This window comes from Pongo pygmaeus, chromosome 9 (genome assembly GCF_028885625.2).
Source record: "Pongo pygmaeus isolate AG05252 chromosome 9, NHGRI_mPonPyg2-v2.0_pri, whole genome shotgun sequence".
NCBI lineage: Eukaryota > Metazoa > Chordata > Mammalia > Primates > Hominidae > Pongo > Pongo pygmaeus.
In genome coordinates, this window is record NC_072382.2 from 97250434 (window position 1) to 97263661 (window position 13228).

Sequence of the window (13228 nt, forward strand, 5' to 3'; positions counted from 1 at the left end):
ATGGCTCCTCCCACCTCCCAACTTCCGCGACGCATGAAGCGCCCACAAAGGGAGGATATCGCCGGCCAATGACATCCCGGAGCTCTCAGCGCGCGAAAGCCGCTTTGAACCTGCCCCGCCCAAAGGTCTACGGTCGCGGCTATTTCTAACAGCCAGTCCCAGGTTTGGATGAGAACGCCCCAATCCAATTGGGCAAATGTTCGCGAAAGGCTCGTTCTCTGCCGCAACTCTTTTTTCCCTTGCTTTCTATTGGACTAAATCGTTAAGTCCCTCCTAATCCTATTTGTTATTGGCCAAAAGGTAAGTACTTCACCTGGAGAGGCGTCCCCGAGGCAACTCACGCTCTCTCCAGCGTTTAATCCGAGGGAACTCGTGGAGTGCTTTAACTTCGCCTTTGCTTTTGTTTTATCTCCATTACTCCGTTCGGTTGCCCCTGGCGACAGTACTCGCCCACGCTTGTTACTGGAGGAGGCCCGCCCCGCCGTAGAATCCCCGCAGAGCCGGCCTGTAGCCCCGGCGTTGTCTGTCCCAGCGGGCCGCTACCTTGTGACGTCACCAGGGAAGAGGCGGATTCTCTCCTACTACAGAAAGACGTCTGCTGTTTTGATTGGCTAGGGAAGACGTCCGTTAGGACGTGTTGCCCTTTCTGTGTAAGCTGTGAGCGTAGGCGGCCCTGAGGAGGTGTGTGGCAGGGGTTTCCAAGCCCAGCACCAGCACCCTTGCCCTTTTCCATCAGGGGTTCAGCCTAGGGTCCCCCCCGGTGGGCGGCTCCCGAGTCTTGGAGAAGAGCACGAGAACCTAGACCGCCCCCGAGGTGCGGAGACCCCCTGGGCAGGTTGAAAGATGGCGGCGGCGTCTGTTTCTGCGGCTTCTGGTTCTCACTTGTCGGTAAGAAGCAGTTGGCGCGAGTGGGCCACACGTCGGTCCTAAGCGCCTCTTTGAGTTTCCTCACGTTTCAGGGCGCTGTTAGTCCAGCTTCTGACGCAATTCTGGAGGACGGCGGGAGTGCCTAGATTGCCCCGCCCTCCCCAAGCTGCCATTCACTGTTCCTCTGTCGAGGCTGCATCCTCTGGCTCCCAGTGAAACTGGGCTGGCCGTCTCTGTTCCCCAGCCCTCATTCGCCTTTTGGCGTAGCAACCAACCCCGGTTGCCTAACATTGCCAAGGGCCGGCTGGAATAACTGCTCACTCCCTGGCCTGCGAAAACGTAGCTCTTTTGGTCACGTGGGTTCAGCGGCCCCTCTAGGAAACTCGCCAGATCAGGTGAGGCGCGCCAGTGTGTTTAAGAGACAGCTGCAGAATAGTAGTCCGCCGTCTCTCGAGCGCTTACTAGTCGTTGCTTGTGCTGTTTCCTATCCCTGCAGTGCCTCCCACTCCCATCCACATTAACTTCGTTGTGTGATCCTCGGAGCCAGAACGCGCGCTTCCTGTCACCTAGAATTACTGGAACTTCAATGTGGAAATGCCCTTTTGGAGAGGCGACAGGGGGAATTGATTTTAAATATTGTTTTTGCCTCATCAAAGGTCACCATCCAATGTAGTCACTGGTATTTGTCAAATTGGAGTGTTGAATGCTTAGGTTTTTGAAAACCGCGGCATTGGAAAGCTTTGATAGGAAGTAAATGTTGGAGCTCTTATTTCTCCAGTTAGCAAATGTTCGATGCCTGGCATACTGTTAGGGTCCAAATGAATAGAATGGAAACCCTGCTTTGAAGGAGAAAAACACTGAAGAGAAATTACACGTAATTAGTGATTACTGCGCAGTACAGTTTAGAAAGTGCTACCGTAGTAGAATAATCTAGAGGGGAGTGATTAACAGTGCTTGGGTAGGCTAGAGAAGGTTTCCTACAAGGGAAGATGGAGCTAGTTGCGTGTCGAAGGAATTGTAATTGCTTGTCCCAAGAGTAGAGAAAGGAGAAAAAGGCAGTGCAGGAATTTTGGAGTATGTGCTAGAACAGTAGGTGCTTTTAGGAAACTTGAGATAGTTCGAAATGAGAAGTAATACGAAGATAGAGCTGGATGAGGTGAATTGAAAACGTAGGTAAAAACGTGAAAAAAGAAGGATGGTGAGGGAAGGAACTAGAAGAGTATCAGGGTAAAGTTATTTTCTAGAATCTAGGGGGAAAGAGTGGGGAACGCTAAGAAAGCCTGGTTACCTTGGAGAAGTCAGTTTCAGCTTTCGGAGACTTATTAGGATTGGTAATAATGGGACTAGAAGTATTACAGTATTTTAGCCGAATGGGAATTAGAAGTTTGCAGAGAGGTCTGGGGAAGTTAAGGAGAAGTAAGGAAAGCAGCAATTTAAGGTTATTCAGGATTAGGTCAGTAAAAGAAAAAAGTAAAAAACTATTGGAAGTGTCAGCAGATGGATGAGATTTTATAGGAGATGTGATTAAACTTGGGAGAAGAGGGCTTTTCACGGCTCTCAAAAGTTAAGTACTTGGAGACTGAACAAGGAATACTTTTACAAATGTTGAATTGAGTCTGGGTGCGTGGCTCATGCCTGTAATACCAGCTACTAGGGAGGCTGAGGCGGGAGGATCACTGAGGCTGAAGTGAGCTATGATAGTGCCACTGCTCTCCAGCCTGGGCGACAGAGCTACCTTGTCTCTATAAAATAATATATTAAATAAATGTTTGAGCTGCATTATGCCAAGGACACCTAGCTGAGCATTGGCACTGGGATATAGTCAGCTGTTAGTACTTATACGGTACCCTTGACAGAAATGCCAAAGACTGTTCATTAGGAAAGCATATATATTTTTTTGTGCTAAGCTCAGCTTTAATAGGATTCTAAATATCAAGGGTACACTAAGAATATCTAAGATCCTCCACAAATCAAAGTATAACAACCATAACTCAATCTGCTACATCAAAATGTCTAATTTGGAAGTTACTGTTTCTCAAAACAAAAATGACTAAATTTAGTTGGTTTCTGGGTGCTTAAGAAAAGGTCCTGCTTAGATGTCCCATCAGAAATAAGGCTGCCATTTCCAACAGCGTTGGAAAAGCACTTATCAAACAGCTGATCTTAACAGTAGGCAACATTAAAAAAAAAAAAAAAAAACTTGTTAAAACTATACCATGAACTGAAAAGACAACTCGTCTTCAGATTTCACGGTTGTGAAGATTAACAACTGTTATATTCAGCTGTTTTCGACATTGATAAACGCATACGGAGCTAGTTATAAGTACATTGAGATGCTTTACAGGCAAGGATTTTTAACAAGTAGATTCATAAATAACCGTCTTTAGGAAGCAGTGACCGTGTAAATCTCAAATGTGAACAGCATGGAAGTAGGGCGATAGGTTTCAGTTAGGTCTAGGTAACGTTTATTGAGTGATTGCTCTTGAGTTGATAAACTTCGACTGGTGGAAAAGGCAGGAAAGCAACTATGATTGGGCATAATGAAATTAATTCCTTATGGAAGTATGGGCAGCACTGTGTTGAAACACACAAGAATGTCTTTCATGTCAGCCTTGCAATGTTTTCACAATAACCTTGGTGATTAATGACCTAATCTCTTGATTTGTCTGACTTTTTAGATAGGTCCTTCGACAAGCTGCACAGTAGCTCCATATTAATTTCCCTTAAAAATGTTTTATGGCTATCATACGTTTTATAATATTAAATGTAAGATTTACTTTTTGAGAATAATAAAATGAATACCTTCATATTCCTCTTTGTGTCTTCTTTCTCCTTCCCACACCCACCCACTACCACGTATTTTAAGATTATAATGTATTTATATAGGACTATCTGGCAGGCATAATCTTTAAAGGCCCTTTTCATGCGTTAACTCATTTAATCCTCACAATAACCTGAGATTGGCATTAATATTTCCTTTTTCAAATGAGCAAAATGAGGCACAGAGAGGTTGAGTCAAAGTTATCTAGCTAGTAAATGACAGTATCTTAATGGGCTTTGGATTTAATGGGTTTTGCTGTTCATTTGTTTGCCAGATATTAGAAACAATCTTGTTGTATTCATTGTTATATGCTGTACATGGCAAATGTTTCTCTAGAGTGCAGTTCTCGAAGTATGGTCTCACAAACCTTGGAGATCTCCAAGACCCTCTCAGAGTCTACAAGATCCTTCTGTAATGACCACGTTTGTGGTAGACTAGATCTTCTTTAATATGTCAAACAAAATAACATATCAAACAGAGCGAATGCAGAACTAGATAAGAGAATCCAACATTCTTTTTTTAAAGCAAACATTAAAGAAATCTGCAGAAATGTAAAATAGTGCCATTCTTTTCACTAAATCTTTTAGAGTGTAAAGGGGTCCTGAGAGAAAAAGTCTGCAAGGGGCAACTCTAGAGCAGTGATTTTTTTTTTTTTTCCAGACCGGAGGCTGGGCTCTGGATTACAGCTCAGTAGTGGGTCATGGAATATGTACTGTGACTCAACCCATATCATTTTCAAGAAGAGAGAAAATCGTTCAGCAAATATAACTGAATGAATTATCTGATTCACAGAGTATGTGCGTCTTCAGCTTTACTCGGTCATACTAAATTGTTTTACCAAGTGATTATACCAACAGCCCTCTTTATTCTATGTCCTCTTAAATGGATGGTATTGTCCTACTTGTAAATTTTTGCTGTGTGTGTGAAATGGTATCCTATTTTCTGATTTGTGCACCTCTTACCATTGGTGAGTATGCACCCTGTGTTTCGTACCTTTACTAGTCGTGTGTGTGTGTTTTCTTCTGTGAAATACCTGTTCATGTCCTTTGCCTGTTTTTCAGTTGGGTTGCATATATATATATATATATGTGTATGTATAGATATATATATACATATATGTGTATATATATATATACACATATATATATATATATACACACATATATGTAGTGGATGTTAATTATCAGTCTGTTAAGACTGTTCCAAGGACATCTTGGCTGGCCTTTGATATCTTTCAATTAATAGTTGTTACTTTTAATGGAAAATTTGTTAGTCTTTTTATAATTAGTGATTTCTGTTTAAGAAATTCTTCCTTTCTCCAAGGCCTTGGTTGTATTCTTCTATATTTTTTTCCTACTTATTTTAAAGTTGGAGCCCTTTATGTCCTTAATTTACTTGAAATTAATTTGTATGCTGTGAGATGGGGATCCAATTTAATGGTTTTACTTAAAATACACAATTGTCCTCACACTACTTGTTGAAAATTCATCCTATCCCCAATGGTTTGCAATATGTTCATTTCCATATGTGTATGGGTGTGTTACCTGGCTCTTTGTCCCTTTGTTGTATTTCTCTCTCCTACTTAGATACCCACTTGGAGGTGGGGGGGTCATTTACCTCCTTGTTACTCAAGAGAAATGTTAGCTATTGTTGGTCCTTTGCTTTTCTTCAGTAGAAATTCTGGAACCTGCTATTGGAATTTTGATTTAGATTTTATTGGATTTCTAGTCTAATTTGGGTGTAACTGATATGTTTAGGATATTGACCCTTCTGTCTAACTGTTATGTTACTCCATTTATTTAGAACTTTAACATTTTTCAGTACTTGGATAATTTCATGTCTTGTATATTGTTCAATTTATTTCTAGTTTTTAATTGGTATATATTTTCATAAGTTGCATTTTCTAATATATAAAATTACTCTTACATATCTATTTTACCCAGCAATCTTCCAGACTTAATTCTCATAATTGAGGATTTTTTTGTTTTGTTCTATTTAGATAGTCATGATACGAAGTTGGGATTCTTCCTTTTCAATCTTAATAGCTGTTATTCTTTTTTTTTTCCTTAGTGTGCAGACTAGGAAATGAAGTACAATGTTGACTAGAATTGATGTAGATATTTTTGTCTTATTCCTGATTTTAAAAGGAATATTTGAAGTTTTCCACCATTAAGTATGTTTGCCATGTTTTCTTATAAAACTTCATATTATTATAAGGAAGTAAGTTTTTTAAAAAATAATGGCTGGATGTTGAATTTTATTGAATGCTTTTCTACATTTGTTGACGATCGTATTGATTTTTAGTTTGGAACTGTTGCATTGATTGCACTGCTCAGAGCTCTACATCATGTTTCTCCACCATTGGACCTTGACTTCTCCAATTTTATTTCCTCAACACGTGTACACAAACTCTTTTTTTCAGCTAAACTGATGTATTCATTAACCTGGAAATAATTGCCTTTCATACCCATTTCTAGCTTGCCTATCAGAATACATGTCAATCTACAAGACCCAGTATCGATTTCAGCACTAATAAAGACCTTCCTTTACCATACTGTTCTGAAGCAGTGGTCTGTTGAATGCATCTGAATTTAATTTGCACTTAGTCTCTATTACATCCAATTTAGCAGTTCCCACCTACTCTTTTGTATTTGAGTTTTATGTAGGTAATATCTTGCAGCTGTGTTACATGTTCCACTTATAAAGAAAGCAAGTAATATGCATTTTTAAATTATGCTTGATACTTCACACAGTGTCATAAAAAGATGTTCAATAAATATTTGAATTATGTGTTCCTAAATGAGATATTTGCCCTAACAACTAAAGACTGCAGGAAAAGCTAGTGATCAGGTTAAACATTTTGCCTTTAATCCTGAAAGTTTCTCCTACAATCATATTTTGGTTGGAATAATTTTTACTGAATGCTTAGGGTCATGGAAAGATTAGTGGATTGGGAGTTAAACTTGGGCTCCTTTCTACACAGCTTTCCTATGATATTTGTGCTATTTGTTAAATATAAAGAAAACCAAAAGCTTTTGGTGATCTCTTAAAGGGTTATAGTAATTTTGTTGAAAAGGATAATCTTTTATAAGTAATGTGCAGTTTCTTGTTTTGTGGAGGAAATGTATAGTTAATATTCAACAGATTTATTGAACATAATAAAACTCCTTTATTAGAACTTAATTTCCCAGCAAAAATTCTACACCAACTGGGTGTCCTACAATTATTTTAATTCTGACACTGCCCAGATGTTGCTCAGACCCCCATACATTAAGGGGCTCCATTTCACAAGACTGCCTGCCCCCAAGTCAGTCAGAGTTCGCAGAGTATCTGCATTTCTGCTCAGCTGACTACAAATTAAGGGGTTCCTGCAACTTTACAAGAACAGCTCATAGTACTCAGGAAAGACTGTACTGAAGCAATTTCAGTATTATAAAGGACACAACTCAGGAACAGCCAAATGGAGGAGACATAGGGCAAGGTGTGAAAGGGCTTCTGTATCCTCTGGTGCAGCACCTTCCCAGCATATCAGTATGTTCAACAATCTAGAAGCTCCCCAAACGTCATTATTCAAGAGTTTTCATTGAACTTTCATTACATAAATACATAATTGAGTAAATTATTGTCCACTGGTCACTGGGCTCAATCTCAGCCCCTTACCTACCCTAAGGTCAGGGCCTAAGGCTGAAATTTGTAACTCTTCCCCCCCACCCCACCCCCCTCCTAACACACACACACACACACACACACACACACACACACACACTCACTGTCTCTCTCTCTCTCTCTCTCTGTCTCTGTCTCTCTCTCTCTCTCTCTCTCTCTCTCTCTCTCTCTCTCTCTCTCTCTCTCTCTCTCTCTCTCTCTCTCTCTCTCTCTCTCTCGCCCAGGCTGTAGTAGCCCAATCTTGGCTCACCACAACCTCCACCTCCTGGGTTCAAGTGATTCTCCTGCCTTGGCTTCCTGAGTAGTTGGGATTGCAGGGCACACCCCCACACTTGACTAATTTTTTTATATTTTAGGTAGAGACAGAGTTTCACCATGTTGGCCAGGCTGGTCTTGAACTCCTGACCTCAAGTGATCCACCCAGCTCGGCCTCCCAAAGTGCTGGGATTACAGGCATGAGCCACTGTGCCTGGCTGAAATTTGTAGCTCTTTATAATCTAGTGGTTGGTTTTTCTGGCAACCAGCTTCCAGAAGATACCTTCAAACCTGAAGCTATCTAGGTGCCCTACCTTGAGTCCCCTCATCAGCCTAACAAGGATACCCTATCACTTAAGAAATTCTAGGAGTTTTTGAATCTGTATCTGAAACCAAGGACAAAAGACTATGTTTTTTATTATACCACAGGGCATACAGATAATAAAAATGCATATGTCATGAGGAGTGATATAAAATAGTGAGTAAAGGGTAAGACCACTAACATACAAAATGTAGAACAGAGGTAGTTCCATTTTGGGAACTAGTTTGTTAGTTAATCACATAGTTAATGGGATTCCCCTGACTGGGCAGAGGGTGGTCGGCAAGTCACTTAATATTTTTGAATGTTAAGTGTTAGGATTCTGGTGGGTTGTAAATAACCAATGAAAACTTGAGGTTCTCTGTGACATTTAAAATTAAGCTATGCAGTAATTGAGGATGCTTTGCAAGACCTTTGATCATATTATAAAGATTTGAAAACTCATCCTATTTTCCAGTTACCTCTAAAACCAGATGCCAATTTGCCATTAAGTTTGGAAAATGACAAATACTAGTCTTTGTTATATATGAACATACTATAGTAGACTTAGCACTTATTTATTTGAGTACCACTTTTAAGACTTGGCCCTACCCTCCTAAACTCTTTGTCCCCACTTTTGATTGTCATAGCCATAGTGTGTTTTATATTTATATAAATAAAAAATGTTTTATATTTGCTTTCTTAAATCACCTGGAAATTTGCATGATTTTTAACATGGAAGTAAAATCTTTAATTTTAAATAAGATTTAAATACAGTGCAGGTATTTCGATAGCCTTTGTTTCAGGAGATTGTTTACTGTTTTAAATATTCATTGTGCTCTTGTACTTTTATGAACACGGATTATTCTGGTAAATGTAAATCTTCAAAGGGAAGAATTGAAAAACAGTTTGCTGTGGCCGTTTGAGGAAGGATAGTGGATGTCTGAACATTTTGAATAGCTGGCAGTCATATCTTCCACCTTAGCCCTCAGCTTCTTAGTTACTTCCCCCAGTCTGGGACCATCTGTCAGTAGAAAGTCGCCTACAACAAATAAAACTCCACAGTTAGCATCTCCTGGGTTGAAATTATTATGTGGAATCCTAAATTTAACAGAATCTGATTCATGACAGAATGGTGTACTGTGGAAATAAAGTTTTGTATTTGAGTGTTTGATGGGCCTTAATGTTTTCTAATTATTTTCTTTTTTGTTAATTAAATGTAAATTATTTGAGGCAAGGACAGTGCCTTATTTTCTTTCTAGAGTTTTGAATACTATAAATATTCAAGTAGTAGTTTGTTGATGGGGAATAGAGTAACTCAGTCATTTGTAGCAGTTTCTGGTCCTGTAAAAATAATGTTTTTATTTTTCTGAACGTATATTTCACAGTATATATTTTTAACTACGGTATTTACATTCATTGTATTATTTAAGTATTTCTGCACAGCATTTGTGTTCAAGTTGTATGAACATTATTTTCTTCTTGTAGTGTCTGGCATATGGCTATATTTAGACTAATATGAAACACTTTAAAAGTTGTATTTCTTTAATGATTGTATTGTTTCTAGTCAGTGGATTTTTTCTGTTGTCTGTATGGACAGTCTAGTTCTCATTCATAAATATTTGTGGTTTAAATCTGCTATTTGTGGTTCACACTTTTGAAAGGTAATTTGTGTCTTTATTTTTTAGAACAGCTTAGCTGAGCCATCAAGGTCTAATGGAAGCATGGTTCGGCATTCTTCATCTCCATATGTAGTATATCCTTCGGATAAGCCTTTCCTTAATAGTGATCTACGACGCTCCCCAAGTAAGCCTACACTTGCCTATCCAGAAAGCAACAGCAGAGGTAATTGAGCCTAACGAAATAGATGTTATTTGTGTTTTCTTGCTGCTTTAAAATTCTTAACTTTGTCCTCCATTATTTTGCCATTAGAAGAAAATATATTTCCCCTTTGCTTCCAGTTTTTAGCCCCCACAAAATATTATGCTTTTCTTGTATTCCTTATATTGATTGTTGAACATCATCATCCACCAAATTACTGATGCTAAAACTTTGAGTCATCAGTGACTGCTCTGTAATCCCCACTATTAGTCTGGAATGAAGACCTTTTTTTGCTTCTGAAATATACCAGAAGCATACTGGTTTTTCTGCCTTTTTGTGTTCTCATTGCTTTGGTTCAGGCTTTCATCATCTGTAGCCCAGATGTTCATAATACATTCCTCATTAATCTCCCTGCCTGTTTTCTCCTCCTCATCCCCAGTTAACATTTCTGTCATTTGTCATTATCCATCATCTCTCCCACAAAATTAAAGTTTTAGCATCTCTTCATAGCTTACATAATAAATTCTTAATTTTTCATAACCTAGACCCTGTATGCCTCACCAGCTTCATCCCTAACTTGTCTTCTGTTTTTTCCTTTCCCATCCTTTGCTCTGGCTACTTTGAAATACATTTGTTCCTGGAACCTGCCATCTGTATTAGTTTTCTTGTTGCCTTAACAAATTGCCATGAACTTAGCTTTAAATATTTGTTATCTCAGTTTTCTGTAGGTCGGAAATCTGTGTAGGCCCATCTGGGTCCTCTGTTTAGAGCCTTACAAGGCTTTGCTTGGGGCTCTGTTCTTTACTAGAGGCTCTGGGGAAGATCTGCTTCCAAGCTCATTAAGATTCTTTTTTTTTTTTTTATTATTATACTTTAAGTTTTAGGGTACATGTGCACACTGTGCAGGTTAGTTACATATGTATACATGTGCCATGCTGGTGTGCTGCACCCATTAACTCGCCATTTAGCATTAGGTATATCTCCTAATGCTATCTCTCCCCCCACCCCCCACCCCACAACAGTCCCCAGAGTGTGATGTTCCCCTTCCTGTGTCCATGTGTTCTCGTTGTTCAATTCCCATCTATGAGTGAGAACATGCGGTGTTTGGTTTTTTGTCCTTGCGATAGTTTACTGAGAATGATGATTTCCGATTTCATCCATGTCCCTACAAAGGACATAAACTCATCATTTTTTATGGCTGCATAGTATTCCTTGGTGTATATGTGCCACATTTTCTTAATCCAGTCTATCATTGTTGGACATTTGGGTTGGTTCCCAGTCTTTGCTATTGTGAATAGTGCCGCAATAAACATACGTGTGCATGTGTCTTTATAGCAGCATGATTTATAGTCCTAAGACACATGAAAAAATGCTCATCATCACTGGCCATCAGAGAAATGCAAATCAAAACCACAATGAGATACCATCTCACACCAGTTAGAATGGCAATCATTAAAAAGTCAGGAAACAACAGGTGCTGGAGAGGATGTGGAGAAACAAGCTCATTAAGATTCTTAGCCAGATTCAGTTCCTTGTCATTGCAGTACTGAGATTCTGTTGCCTTGCAGACTTATACTTGAGGACAGTCTTTGCTCCTAGAATCTGTCCTCCTCATGTTTTCCTTATGGTCTCCTACGGTAGCAGTAGGTAGAGTCTGTCATGTTTCTCTTTTTTTTTTTATTTTTTATTGTTTTTTTGGAGACAGAGTCTCATTCTGTCACCAGGCTGGAGTGCAGTGGCGTGATCTCGGCTCACTGCAACCTCTGCTTCCTGGATTCAAGCTATTGCTATTCTCTTGCCTCAGCCTCCTGAGTAGCTGGGACTACAGACGTGCCTAGCTAGTTTTTGTATTTTTAGTAGGGACGAGGTTTCACCATGTTGGCCCAGATGGTCTCAATCTCTTGACCTCGTGATCCACCCGCCTCGGCCTCCCAAAGTGCTGGGATTACAGGCATGAGCTACCGCGCCTAGTCAAGTCTCTCATGTTTCAAATCTCTCTGAGTTCTGCTGTTAACATTTCTCTAACCACAGCTGAAAAAAATTTTCTGGTCATGTTATCAGATTGGGCCCACTCAGATAATGAAAAGATGGTTTTGATATTGAATTTGTTAATCGTCTTTTAGATGTTTCTTCATCTGTATCTTTTAAAATACACCTACCTCATACTTTGTGTGAAGTTTAAATGAAATCTCTTTGCTTTATTTGGGATGCTATGGCATTTCCTTTTTTTAAAAGTTGTGTTTAATCACTAATATTGCAACAATTATATGTGTTAATGATTGTCTAGGTAAAAGAAATATTTTTGACATCGTAGGCTAAACAGGCATTTGTAAATTAGTTGAGGAACTTTTTTTGTTTCAGTTGGGATATATATTGTAAGTATCCTAAAAATCTCAGAATGAACCTGCTTTGTAAACTGGACTGATTGTACAGTAAAATACCAAGTAGGTAATGATATCCAAATACCAGTTTAAATCCTAACCTATAATGGGTGCTGAAAAGTGTTTGCTGAAATAAATGTAACTAAATAGTGTGATGTCTTTTAAGAATTTTAGTACTCTATAATCGCTAACCTAGAAGCCTCTTTATTATAAGATACTGTGTCTTGATGATAACGAAAATTTTTAATTAATGGTTAAAGCAATTGATAAGGTTCTACACATCAGAGTACAGCAGGTTGGCAATTTAAGAAAATTAAGTTGCATGACATTCAAACAACATAGATTTAAAAAGCAAAAAAAAAAAAAAAAAGTGACTGAAGCCCACAGTAGAGCAAAAATCAGTTGCAGTAAGTTTCTTATTCAAAAATAAGCACAAAACAAAATATCCATTTATAAAGTTCTAACAGGAACACAAAATCTAAGAATTAGATATTAATCCTTCAACTATAATATTGTGTCTAGTTCTGATCTTTACACCCATGAAAAGAAACTTAAAAAGTTCAAAAAAATGACAAATTACTAGCAAAGAATAAGAAAAATCAAGAAGGCAGACTTATTCACAGAGAGTCAGAAAAATTTTAGCACAGCATGTTACTAATAGAGCTAAATTCTGCTTGAGTGCAACATCAGTGGTTTTAAGGAATAAAAGAGAAGTGAGAGAAGCAGGGAGGAGAGGAAGAGGAGAAATAAACAAGATAAAAAGTAACCTTCAAGACAGTAAATAAGCTTTTATGCCTTTAGAGCATGATGCTGTGAACTGTTTAAGCAATGTCCCAGGATAATCATTACAATCCATTATCCTTTTATAGTGTGTTTTAATCCAACGATACTTAAACTTTGCAAATGGGAAGGAAAGACACAGAAATCACTATCCCCTTCTCACCCAGAAAAAAAATAAAGGCTGTGAGATATGAACAAAGACCAAGAAAGTTCGGAAAAAACATTTGTGGGGGATAGGGATAAGTGTGTTGGGGAGGTTAGAGGAGAGGAAAACCTCTCAGAGGAAAAACGAAATAATAGATAATCTGAGTTTTAAAGAAAGAGCACAGTTCTATAAGA

The 13228-nt window shown here is 38.8% G+C and overlaps 1 protein-coding gene across 5 annotated transcripts in view; it reads left to right on the forward strand.

Annotated features, from left to right (window-relative positions):
* Positions 1-24: 24 nt before the first annotated feature.
* CEP57 (centrosomal protein 57) overlaps positions 25-13228 on the forward strand; it is a 43579-nt gene continuing 30375 nt past the window's right edge. The window contains exons 1-2 of one of the 5 annotated variants that reach the window (XM_063671370.1): positions 25-162; positions 9596-9752. In XM_063671370.1, the coding sequence (XP_063527440.1) occupies positions 9632-9752 (121 nt within the window). In that variant the 5' untranslated portion in view covers positions 25-162; positions 9596-9631. Of the gene's footprint in view, positions 163-311; positions 889-966; positions 1263-9595; positions 9753-13228 lie in introns of those variants that run through there. The other 4 variants (XM_054441362.2, XM_054441364.2, XM_054441367.2 and 1 more) reach the window with 4 other exon arrangements.